At 45.8% G+C, this 13,077-nt stretch overlaps 1 protein-coding gene across 1 annotated transcript in view; it reads right to left on the bottom strand.

Moving 5' to 3' along the window:
- Positions 1–3,221, bottom strand: part of Psmb7 (proteasome subunit beta 7) — a 57,652-nt gene extending 54,431 nt beyond the window's left edge. Inside the window, exons 1-3 of the mRNA XM_028754665.1 lie at positions 3,135–3,221; positions 2,649–2,742; positions 1,449–1,546 (exon numbers count right to left, since the gene is read on the bottom strand). Of these exons, the coding sequence (XP_028610498.1) occupies positions 1,449–1,546; positions 2,649–2,742; positions 3,135–3,196 (254 nt within the window). The 5' untranslated portion in view covers positions 3,197–3,221. The remainder of the gene's footprint in view (positions 1–1,448; positions 1,547–2,648; positions 2,743–3,134) is intronic.
- Positions 3,222–13,077: the final 9,856 nt, after the last annotated feature.

Below are 13,077 nucleotides of genomic sequence, written 5' to 3'. Positions count from 1 at the left end.
GAAAAAAATGGAAGAGAAAATTATAAAAAAATCATAAAATAACACAGGTACAGTAGGGCATGGGAAGATGGAGAACAAAGCAATGGGTTCCTTTTTGTGTATCTTTACTCTGTGTGTGTAAGCTTGTGGCAGTCAGAGAACATTTTTGAGAATTTGGTTCTGCCCTTCCACTATGTGGATCTGGAGAAGCCAACTCAAGTCAGTCTTGGTGGCAACCAGCCTCACCTGCTGAACCACCACCTCACCAGCCCTGAAATGAATGAATTCTGAGTGTTAATGCAAGGGGTTTTTTGAGCTGGCTTTGGAAGAACAGAAAGAGTCTAAAAGTGGAAAGGAGAAAAGTGTTTTTACTTTGTCTGTAACCAGCCTGAAGTAAGTGTAAGTGTTGAGATCCAAACTCTGATCCTTATTATTAAGCAATGAGTGCTCTTAACAGCTCTCTTACCCAGGGAAGGGTGTTTTTAACTAGAGCCACCAGTATAAGCGGAGGAGAAACAGCTTATACCTTATACATAAGAGGAATAGGACTAAGAACATGACAGAAAAAAACTGGAACATAAGCTGTAGTACAAGGTCTCAAATATCACACCAGAATTTCAATTTTACCTAGAAAATAATGTAGAAACACAATGTCTCTCAAAAAGCCTTTAAAGAGGAATGGGGCACGATTGGCCCTGTGCTTTACAGAATTATGGCAGAAGAGTGATCATTAGTAAAGAAACCAGAAGCAGACAAATTCTGAAAGACAGTCTCTAACCTACACATGCTCTCGTGGTACAAGTTTTAAGACACAGAAAAAGGAACCCATTGCTTTGTTCTCCATCTTCCCATGCCCTACTGTACCTGTGTTATTTTATGGTATATTATAATTTCCTCTTCCATTTTTTCTTTACTCAGTTCTGAAATAATAAATCAAGACTGTATAGCTAAAACTATTCAGCCAAGAAAAAAAGAACCCAAATAAAGGTCACAGCAGAGAAGAAAACAGGAGGGAATGGATTCAAGAGGCACATGGGAGGCAGAACTTTTGACTAACTCAAAAAGACTAAAGCAACAGGAGGACCTGACCATGAGAAGTACAGGTGACAAGTTACCTGTTTGACACAGAGTCTCATTTACCCTAGATTAGCCTCAAGTTCACTATGTAGCCAAGGATGATGACCTTGAACTCCTGATCTTCCTGCTTCCACCTTTCCAGTGTTCAAATCACAGGCTTCACCACCACTACCCATTTTCTGCAGTGGCTGAGGATAGACCCCAGGGCTCTGCATGTTACATAAACACTCTACCAGCTGACATACACCCCAGCCCAGAAACACATGTAAGAGAGTTAGAAAACACAACACAGTCTTGGCAGCAAGCAGGTTGCAGAAAGAATGCAGTAATGGTCCATTTTTAGTTCCAACATGCCAGAAGATCTCAGAGTAGTTCAAATCATCAATACTTACTAAATATTAGGAGATATGAAGTGAATTTTTGAACAGTTTTTGTCAGCAACAACCATCCCTTCAGTTGCTCTTGTGTCTGCTCCAAGAACTATGCCATCCTATTTTTAGAGGAAAAAAAAAGTTTTCAACAATTTATATATATAAAACATTATTTAAGAAAAGCAATGTTGGCCATTCTCTGCTCCCATAATTCCATATCCCAAATCAAAATTCCTACCAAAACTATTATCCTACATTTTCAGTACATCCTTAATAAATGTTAATGGCTAAATCCTGAAGTTAAAACTTATTTCCATTTCAATCAAGGCTCAGATTCAGCAAATTCCTTACAAATCACAGAGCTAAACTTGAAATAAAAAACATGGAATGAAGACCCACAATCTTTCCAACAAAATAGCCACCTCTAGGTCAGGAAGGTTGTTCAGCAAGTAAAAAACACTGACTTCCATTGCAAGAACCCACATGAAGTTCAGAATGTACTCCACCAAGTTGTTCTCTGACTTCACTTGTCCCATAGCATACGCACACATACATATACAGCGAGAATTAAGGAAACAGTCACCTCTATTAGTTTTTGAAATGTGTCTCTCTTTACCCATTAACAACATTAATCACTAGCCTTTATGATCTTTACAATTTATTTCAAGATTTATCTCCATTTCATGGAGATAATCTCACAGAGATTTAACTCTGTGAAGAAAGCTGAGGGCAGAGTGATATGCCTTTAATCACTTAATCTCAACGTTCCTGAAGCAGAAGCAGGTAAATCTCTGGGAGTTTAAAGCAGCATTATCTACATGGTTTGTTCCAGGGCAGTCGGGGCTATATAATGAGACCTTGTCTCAAAATAGGGGGGAGAGGAGACTGAACTGCCCAAGCAGTTCACTGGAAGCAGTATCAATGCATTAAACATCTAGACAAACCAATTAATCCCAAATTCTGCGCTTTTCCATTATATCATCCTGCTTCCTACAGTACCTTAGGAAAAGCCAAACTGTCCTCATGTCTAAAACTTCAAAATGAGTAAATACAAACTATTAACACATAAAACCTCCTGGTTAAAGCATTTCCTAATAAAAGCCGTTTTTCATGATGCACCCTGACATTTGCACTGGCAAATCTAGCTGGAAGCTTCAGTCCAAGTGGTCTAACTGCTGCTAATAGGTCAGTTACTGCTACGGTCGGCCTGTCTCGGCTTACCTTATAGACCACCCCCGCGATGGTAGTGCCAGTTTTCCGAGCTTTCGGAAGCTTGAACCCCTTTTTTGCAAAATCAGCTTCCAAGACGGCATTCCTAAGGGAAGGCACAGAAATCAAGTGTCAGAGGACAAGACCACTGGCGCGAAGAGTGGGTGCTTAGGAGAGAACCCAGTTTGCTTCCACCCCAGTGTGTTCACTGGATTCTCCCATCATCAGCACCATCCGCGAGGAATTACAGATCCGGGCTGTGACCACCCCCCACACCCAAAGGCACAAGAAGGGACAAATCCTTACACACTGGCAAGGGGAGAGGGCCGCGCCGGCCTCAGAAGCTGACCGCGCCGGGGCCCGATTCCCTGAGTCACACGCCCGCGAGCACCATCCCCACGCCCGCCCCAAGCCCCCGACTCAGGCCGCGGCCCAGCTCCGACCCGGGGCACCCAGCTCCTACTCCGGTCCAGATCGCGCCCGAGGACATGAACGCACCTGCGGCAATTATCAAAAGAAAAGCCTCCGACCGGTGGCTGAAACACGGATACAGCCGCCATCTTCCCAAGAAAGTGTTTCCGGGCCGAGGGCGGAGCGACCAAAAAGAACTTAGCACTTCCGGCGCTGCTAGAGAACGGGAGAAGGCGGGGCAAACTTCGAACTGGCGCTATTGGACATAGAGTTCCAGAGTTCTCACTTCCTAGAGAGGCTCGGATGTTTGAAACATTTTTGCCTCACGTCCAAGGGAGGGGAAACTGACGACCAGCCCAAGGGGTGGTATTTGTTAAGTCAGACAAATAAAATTTCTCCAATTACCAAGTCTCTTGACGTTCAGACCAGATCTGTTTCTACCGTTAAATTAAAATCCAGCATGTTTCAGGGACATCCACACACCTCAGGTCCCAGGCAAAGCCGCTGAGCAAATCCCTTCAACTCTCTTATTTCCCCCTGTGTAGCGGAGCTTTCACCTACCTCGGAAAGCCAGACACATAGAAAGATGTTTCACGCCATGAGTCATGCAACCCCAAACCCCCAATGAGATACTACTTTGGACCCACTACAATGACTGGAGTCAGAAAACCACAAGTGTTGAAGAAAATGTATAAAAATTTTAACTCTCATATGTGACAGTTGGCAATGTAAAATGGTCAACTGCTCCGGAAAATGAATTGGATCTTAAACCAAAATTATCACTGTCAATACTGTTCTTCTTTCCAGAAGAACTGGAAAGCTAAGTTCACAAACACTTCTACGCAAATGTGCATAGCAACAGGGTTCACAACAGGCAAATCTGGAAACAGCACAAATGCCCATTGACGGATGAGTGAATAAACAAAATGTGGTATATCAACACAGTGGAATAGTATTCGGCCATAAAAGGGAAGGAAATGTGATACCTACTAAGTCAGGGGTGAACCTTGAAAACAATTTACTAAATATACAGAGGCTGGGTGTGGGAGAAAGCCCGCATTGTCTAACTACATTCACATGTGATATGCATGCACATCCATGTGGTAATCATGTTCACCTGCCTGTAGGTACATGTGAGTGTGTGTATATGGAGGCCCAGGGTTGATTTGGGAGTCCTCCATCACTCCCCACCTTACACATTGAAGCATTGTCTCTCCATTAAACCCAGAGCTCACCAATACAAGATGGCTAGCCATCTTGCTCCAAGGATCCCTGCCTCTGTCCTCTGAGCACTGACATTACAAGCCAGCTGATACAGCTGTCAGCATTTACGTGGATCCTGGGGATTCAAACTCCAATCCTCGTGCTTGCAGAGCAAGCTCTTCAGCCTCTGGGCAATCTCCCAGCCCTAGATAGTTCCATTTGTATGAAGTATCTCAAAACAGGCAAATCTGTAGAAACATAAAGTGAATGGGTAGTTGTTAAGACTAAGGAAGAGGCACTGAATTGTTTAATGGGCACAGATTTCATAATGTTACTCAGTATTATGAATGGAGTGTTATGTAAATTTCAACAAAATCTCCCACTGACTGAAATGTAAGGCTTGCTGCGGAAGTCAGGAAAAAATTTTAAACTTATTTAGACAATAAGTGGCATCCTCCATGACTGTGAAGTGAATTCATGTGCAAACATTTATTAAGCACCTACTATGTGCCTGGCATGGTTCTAGCTGAAGACAGATTAATGAATGAATGAATGAATGAATGGCATCCCAAGGGTCTAGAACCAGTGTCTTAACTATGTTTTTAGTAAATGTTCACTAAAAATTAAGTTCTATCTGATTGTGTCTCTGAGTCTTTTGAAATAAAGAAAATAAATTCTAATGTTGAAGCCCTGTGCTAAGAATAGGCTAGGAGAGTGGGTCCTAACCCAGCTTAGCTTGAGTGCTTGCTTGTTGACAGCCACAGGTGAAAATAACAACACCTTGTAATGTTTCTGCAGCTAGGGAAAACAAAGGTTATCTGTCAAAGCCCCAGAAAATAGACAAGGGGCTGGCAGACCCTCACATATAATCTCAAAAGAAAGTCACAGTCCTTATATTTTCAAACTCCTGAACTGTAAGGCAATATATTTCTGTTGTCTTTGCCATCCAGCTTAGAATAATTTGCTATGGCTGCCTATTGAAGCCAGACACATCACAAGTTTACAGTCCAAAGAGAAAAACCCAGAACAAGTCTCTCTGATGAGGGAGTGTAAGTAGGAGTTTATCTTATGAGACAAACAAGAGGAACAGATGAGAAATGACAAAATCAACCTTTAGACATAGCTTGGGGGGGGGGGGCAGAGTTCCGCGCCTGCACTAGAGGGGGCAATGCGGTGGAAAGATGACTGTGTTCTTCTGTGGGGAAGCTATGAAGCCGCTGACTTTTCCTGCCAGGCTGATCTGAGGAAGCGTCATTGCCTTTGGAGATGTTCAGCAGAGCCCAGCAGAGGGCGACTGGGAGCCTCGAGGAGTCCTGGGCGTAGACAGTAAGTGGCTGAGCCAGAGGCCTGCCAGTGAATGGTAGCTCCAGGCAGACCAGGCAGCAGTAGCTGCCATTTCCAGCTATGATCAGTAAAGCTCTGGGCCCACCACTAAGAGCCCTGCTCAGCTTTCTTGTTTAACTTCAGTGCTGTTCCCTGGAACTGCAGCCCAGTCCAGAATGCTCATCCTTTGTCCTGGACACTGCCCCACTTACTCCTTGGCTCCCAAGCTACGGATCAGTGAAGCCACAGCTTCTGCCCTAGGTGGCTGTGTGACCTCAGGGGATTCACCAGACTCTCTGTGTCTCAGTTCCCAAGTAGCACAGTAATAGCGAACAATTGTGAGCAGACTCAAGGTCCGGATCTCTGTCCTATAGACAGGATCTCAGGATCATCCCAGGCACCATAAATGTACCAGACAGACACTGGGAAAGCAGATAACTTGGAGACAGGCACAATGCCTGCCTGCAGGGAACTAACACACTCTAAGGACCCACTATCATTTTTGTCCAACTATGCAAATGAGGTCTGGAAGGGCAAAGTCTCAGCTCAAGACCATCCTGTTGATAAATGGCAGAGTCAGGATACCCACACAGCGCCTTTACTGTGAGCCCTGACAACTACAGTTCATCTGCAACTCTGGCTCCTGAATCTGCTGGGCTCTGACAAAGCAAAAATAAGGTTTTCTCCTCCCCAGTACCTACCCTCTGTCAGCTCCTTACCAGCCATGTCATGCCGATCTTTGTCTTTTTGTAGCTCCATTTTTTTCATCTATAAAATGAGAAAACATTGCAGTCTCCCTCGATGTTTAAGTGTGACATGAACACCTGTTAACACTTCACTCATTCATTCATTCATTCATTCAGATTTTATTAAGATCCTCCTTTGTGACAAACTTTATGCAAGATCATAAGCTTGAGGGGCATTGTTCTAAGGACCATATAGCCAGTTCTCTGTGCTAAGTGGCCTAAGGGACATGTTGGGAGCGTAGCTAGAAGACTTCCACATCCACTAAGGCAGCAGGCAGGCACTCAGATGACAGCAGTTAACAAGAAGACCTAGAGAGCAGACGGCACTTTCCATGAAGAAGCTCAGCTGCACATGGCCCCAGCATGCCCCTGAATTTTCCAAGCACCAAGAGAGCAGCAGCCTCCACCCTACCAAGTCTCCAGGCTGCCTGGGAATCCAGTGCGGACAGGTGGAGAAGGCCCACCCCAGCCTCTGTCAGGATATGCACAGTAGAGGGCTCCCCACAAGAGCTGACTTGGCCCTCTTCCCATTGCAGGGAGAGCGGTCCATGATGCTCCTGGTTACCATGGCAACTGGGCCCTTGTTTTTTCTCCTTCATAAATAAGCTATAAATAGACAGGGTAACCTGTGTGCCTTCCTTTGCATGAATTAGCGCAGCTGCTCCAGGCTCCAGGGCCCTTGGCCCAGCACCCAGGTGCCAAGCTGCCCTGCATGGCCTACAGAAGCCCAGCTCCAGTGGGAGGGGTGCAGTCAGACACATGACAATGCCTCCAAGTGTAGATTCCCTCCACCTGAGCCCCACAGAACTATAGACACATAAGCACAGGCTGGGTTAGGTGGGCCCTGTGTTTGCCAGTCCTGGCTGATGGTGAGCAGAAACAGAGACTCCCTTCCTGCTTCTAGTCCAGCCCTTGCAAGCCATGATGAAATTATCAGCATAGCCCCCACTTCCCTAGTGTGGGAGGACTTACCAACCTCCCACCCAGGTTGAGTCATCCTGGTTGATGTTTGTTTGTTGAAATCTTTCAATATGCCAGAGGCTGTGTTAAGTACCTCCCAGGTTACATCCCCCATTCATTTCTCATTGCTGGCTTGTAGGCAGTGAACTCTCCACCTGTAGAGAAGAGGTACTTGGCTCATGACATGCAGCTGACTCGAAAGAGAATAGTAATACAAACCCAGGCCTGACCTGTCCAGGGGGCTTGTTCTTAACCCCAAGTCATTTGGGTCAGAAACCTGATTTGCTCTCTCTAACCAGGAGAGAGAAAACAAGTGAGCTCTTAAAGTCAGGAGTTCAGAAGGGCCAGGGACTGACTTATAGCCACACAGTGAGCCAGTCAGTCGGGGCAGACCCCAGAGCCATACAGGGATGCAGGACAAAGCCTGGTCCTCTCATGAGAGCATTGGGAAACTGTGGAAGGTATTTAAGCAGAGATGGACCACACGACATTTAAAGAGAGAATCACCAAAAAACAACACTCCATAAAAATCACTTTTATGCTTGTTTGCTAGTTTGTGACAGGGTCTTATGTAGCCCAGGCTGTCCTCAAACTTTCTATGTAGCCAGGAATGACCCTGAACTTCTGATCCTCCTGCCTCTACCTCCCAAAAGCTCAATTTACAAATGGGGAGCCACTACACCTCTGTGATGATTTGAATAAGGATGGCCCCCATAGGTTCTTATGCTTGAATGCTTAGTCATCAGGGAGTGGCCCTACTTGAGAAGGGTTAGGAGGAGGTGTGGCCTTGTTGGAGGAAGTGTGCCACTGAGGGTGGCCTTTGACCTTTCAAAGGCAGAAACCAGGCTCAGTCTCTCTTTTCCTGCTGTCTGTAGATCTGGATGTAGAACTCTCAGCTACTTCTCCAGCACCATGTCTGCTTGCATGCTATGCTGTTTCCCTCCATCCTCCCTCCCAATGATGACAATGGGCCAAATCTCTGAAACTGTCATGGTGTCTCTCCACAGCAGGAGAACATTAACTAAGACAATCTGGTTTATGTGGTGCTAAGGATCAAACTCAGAGCTTCGTGCACAGTAGGCAAGCACTCTACCAGCCGAGCCACATCCCCAGCCCCTGGTTTCTTCAACAGTTTTGCAGGGCCTGCCTTAACAGTGCCTTTGACTCTCAGGAACATCCATTATCTTCTACAGGGTTCAGAATTTCCTCGATCTTCAATCATTTATTTATTCTGCCACTGCTTCATCAGACTCCAGTCCTATGTCTAGTATCTTGCTGGATGCAGCCTTCAAGAGAAGCACACACATAAATAAAGGAGAAAGTGAGAGGGTCAGAGGGTTTCAATAAGGATTGCAAAAATCCACAGAACCTCCAGGGAGAGAGAACTCAACTTTCTCAGCAAGTGCTCAGGAGGGATTGCCACCACAGACAAAGCTCCCAACACTGAGTAGGGCCTGAATAGCTGGGGCTATAGAGAGGAAGGACCTGGAGGGTAGCAAACACTAAAACAATTTCTAGGATGAGGACAAGAATAAACTTGGGCAAGGCTACATACAGGACTAGGTGCCCATGCCAAGGCTGAAAGCTGGATGTGGCCATCTCAGCAACATGGAATGTGCTCACTTTGGCAGTAGGCATGGTGAGGAGCAGGGAAGGCTGTGAGAGGAGAGCAGGGAAGAGCAGTGAGGGAGGCCTAGACCAGAGTGGTGGCAGGAAAGACAAAGGGTCAATGGTGGGGACAGGAAGAGTGAGCTGGTGCCAGGAGCTGACTTCTCAGAAACCACAATGATATGACAGGAGGGCTTTTCTAACTGCTAATGGGTGAGCTGGGCAGAGAATGCCTTCTGCAAAGCCATTGGCCAAATGATTCAATATCCCCAGGAAAGGCTTGAACATGTGACTCCCACAACCTCTTACAAGAGATCTATTCTTAACAAAGACATATTTAAAGACATGCCATTGTAGGGGCTGGGGACATGGCTCAGTGGGTAAAAACAAGTCTTCCTTAAGCATAAAGACCTAAGTTTGAACCCCCAACACCCACATAAAAAGCTCTGCATTCCTGTAACACCAGTAGAGGATGCAGAGACAGGTGGATCCCAGGAATACACTGACTGACCAGACTAGCCCAAATACCAAGGTTCTGGTTGAGCCAGAGACCTGTCTCAAGGCAGTAACATAGAAGAGTACTAGAGGAAGATACCCCATGTCCTTCTCTGGACTCTGCATGCACTCACTTGAGCTCACACAACCATACATTCACATATACACAGCACACACTCAATAAATTTAATAAAATAAAGATGTTTGTTGCAGCATTATTTACAGTGGCATATTCTGGAATTTACCAGGGATTATATATTGGGTAAAAGACCACATGTTTGCCATTAGAATGGTGTACAGATAGTATATAGCAATATTGTAATGAAACTTGATAAATGAATTTACTATCAAACAAAGGAGAATAGTTAAATAATTTATAATGGAACATATGAAACCATTAAAAGTTGCATTTTCAGCAACAGAAACAAGAGATGTTTGCAGTGTGTGTGTGTGTGCGTGTGTGTGTGTGTGATTGTGTGTGTGTGTGTGTATACAAGTGTGGCTGTCCCTTAATGTGTTGAAAGTATCCTGTGTCACCAGGTAAGATTCCTCACTGGAGAGACCTCAAGTCACTCTTAATTTCTTTCTCCTTGCAGCTCTCTCTATTTTTTTAAAAGGCTGTAAACATTTATTACTTTTCCTATGCATTTTTATTTTGAAGCTTTCCAACCCTCCAGAATACTCAGCAAACACAGAGCCTTGCTACCCTGCAACTGATAAGAGCTCACACTGTTTTTTTTTTCCTTACTGTGCACGTTCTGTGTATGTTCTCATCTATTTGTGGGGTGTGTGTGTCTGTGTGTGTGTGTGCGCGTGTGTGTGTGCACGCATACATGCACACATGTGCCCCACCTGTGCATGTGCAAACATGCTATATGTATATATGTCTTGGGGTTGGGGTGTACGTGCCTGTGTATGTGCATACAGAGACCACAGGAAGACATTAGGTTTCCTCTTCTCTTTCTCTCTATTCTGTTCCTTTGAGATAGAGTCTGTCATTGATCCTGGAGCTAGGCTGTGGCCAGGAAGCCTGGTGATTGTCCTGTCTCTGCTCAGCACAGCACTGGAGTTATAAGAATATGTGATTTCCCTTATGGTTTTTTTTTTAATGTGGATGCTGGAGACAAATCCTCATGCTAATGCAGCAAACATTCTTACCCACCATCTCACCAGCCCCCATTGTCCATTCTTGGGTAGTCATTGTTGCTTTATCTTTAGCTATCCCAGACTTAACCCATGGGAGCCAAATAGGTTCTCACCAGTGTTGAGTTCTTTGTTTTCTGGTCCAGGGAACCACACCCACCGTAGAGTAGAGTATAATAGTCCACTATGTCCTTCCTGCCACACGAACCACAGAAATAACCTGTCTGAGGATCCACAGGGCTGGGAAGAGGGGAGAGCAGGCAGAGTTCGGCAGCAGTGTAGGGATACAAGGCAGACAGCCCAGCATTCGAGAAGGGTTCTCCCTGAGGACAGAGCTAGCTGCCAGCATGTGCTGCATAGGCCCAAGGCACCAGCTTGTCTAAGCAGCCCCCTTCCCTGCTTTCATATCTTGCCATTGACTTCCTGAACAGAGAAATAAATTAATCACAGAGCAAGCATGAAGAGAGCTGCATTCTTCTGCAGTTTCCCTGAGGAAAGAAAAAGGTTGAAACCAAGCCCTGATTTTTAGAAGGAAAATGTTTACCACTGCCCTTGACAATGCAGAGAGAGAAGGGGAGGTGGTATGTGTCAGGTGTGTGAAGATGGGGTACAAAAGTTTGAGGAACAGCATTACCAGAATGTGTGTGAGTGTATGTGTGTGTGAGTAGATGTCTGTCCCAGGTTCTCCATCTTTCTTGCTTCCCTAACTTTTTACTGGAGAGGTGTGGGTGGTCCTAGTGGGAAATGTGTAAATAAAGAACATGGTATGATAAGTTTGTGCAGATGCATATTCAGTACTTCAGATGAGATCTAGAACCTTCTACCTTCTCTAGAAAGCTCCCTCAGGCCCCTCCCAACCAATTTCCATAAGGCAGTCATCTCCCGGCACCCAGAAGCCCCAGACCTCTGGAATATACTCTTGGGAAGACATGCCCTATCCTCTAAGCTAATCGTGGTCATCAACCCACAATGTATATTGCCCTGGGCATATCTTCCTATGGGGAAGGAAGGAGGCTATGGGCTCCTCTACACCCTGCTCCCAGGCTGCTGGCTAAGAAGAGGACCCAGCCCAGGCTCATGTGCTGTCTGGAGGAATGATCTTCCAGGGCTCAGAAACCCGCTGGCCTTGGCAGGAACTGTCTAGCCAGGAATGACACTCTTGGCTCAGGCAGCCCCTGAGCCCTTGACTGGGAGGACCCCAGGGACTGGAGTGCTGTCCACCTGCCAGCTAGAACAGCACAGCAGCACAGCATCAGTCCTCATGCTGAACCTTGCTGTCAATCTGCCCGCTGCCCAGGGTTGTTTACTGGAAGCTGGCCTCCCTGCAAGGGTTCAAAGCTCTGGCCCTGGGCATGTCTGCGGCAGGAAGCAGGCCAGGCAGTAATTGGCTGTCTGGTCGAAGTAAATGGCCAATGCTGACCCACTACCTTCCTCCAGCAGTTGCCTTTGAGTGATTTTACACTGGCCTTCCAGGCCTGTAGGGACTTCCTGCCCAGTGCAGAGCCAGCATCAGGAACAAATTACTTGTTCCCTGAGAAATCTATTAAAAGGTGACAGCAGTCTGGGGACAGGTGGCCCCCAGCACATGAAGCCTAATGCTTTCTATCCCTAAGGGCCACAAGTCATCTCCTGCTGAACTGGCTGGCTCAGAGGACACTGAGCTAAATCTCTAACTTTTGGGGCCAAGGAAAAAATGACTCAGAGCTTCGCAAGATTACTGTCCTTGAGGCCTGTCTGTGGCTTCATGAAAGTGGGGGATACAGGACCTTTGTCCCTCCCTTGGTTCCACTTTCCATGCCATTCTGTGTGACCTCAAGAGAACGACTTAGCCTCTCTAAGTCCATAAGCTTTTCAAGGGCTTGCCCCAGCTCTTGACTGACACAAGGCAAGTTCATGTATACAGCAGGCACGTGGCATACTTTCTTCAGGTCAAAATGGATTGTATATGTTTTTAGGAAATTATGAGGCAGCTGGTCACATTACAGTCACAGTCAGGAAGCAGAGGGAGATAAAAGTTGCCACCCAGCCCAGTTTCTTCTTTTTATGCAATCCTGGACTCCAGCTCATGGATGCTGCTGCCCGCATTTAGAAAGGGTCTTTCCGGATCAGTCAACCCAATCTAGAAGAGATCTCACAGACAGGCCCAGAGATCTATTTCCATGGTGATTCTAACTTCCAACAAATTTTGACAATTAAGATTAACCACCACAGTGTGCTTTTATAAAATTTGATGTTATAAGCTGCTGGTCTTTAAAAAAATTAGAATAAGAACCAGCGAGATGGCATCTATCTAGTAAAGGGGCTTGCTGTGCCATCCTGGAAACTTGAGTTCAATCCCTGGACCTGCACAAATGTAGAAGTAGAGAAATGACTCCACAAAGTTGTCCTGCCTTCTACGCTTGGCACACATGCTCCCTCTTTATTCCCTGAATACATACGTGGAATAACAACGTAAATGATTATAATGAGCTATAATGAGCACTTGTGAGGTCCCAGTGTATCACAGGAGTCCTTAGAAGCACAGTCAGAAGGTGGAAGAAGCAGAATTTAAC

This window comes from Grammomys surdaster, unplaced genomic scaffold, assembly GCF_004785775.1.
Source record: "Grammomys surdaster isolate TR1022 unplaced genomic scaffold, NIH_TR_1.0 126035, whole genome shotgun sequence".
NCBI classification, from domain to species: Eukaryota; Metazoa; Chordata; class Mammalia; order Rodentia; family Muridae; genus Grammomys; species Grammomys surdaster.
This window is presented reverse-complemented; position numbering and strand designations above follow the sequence as displayed.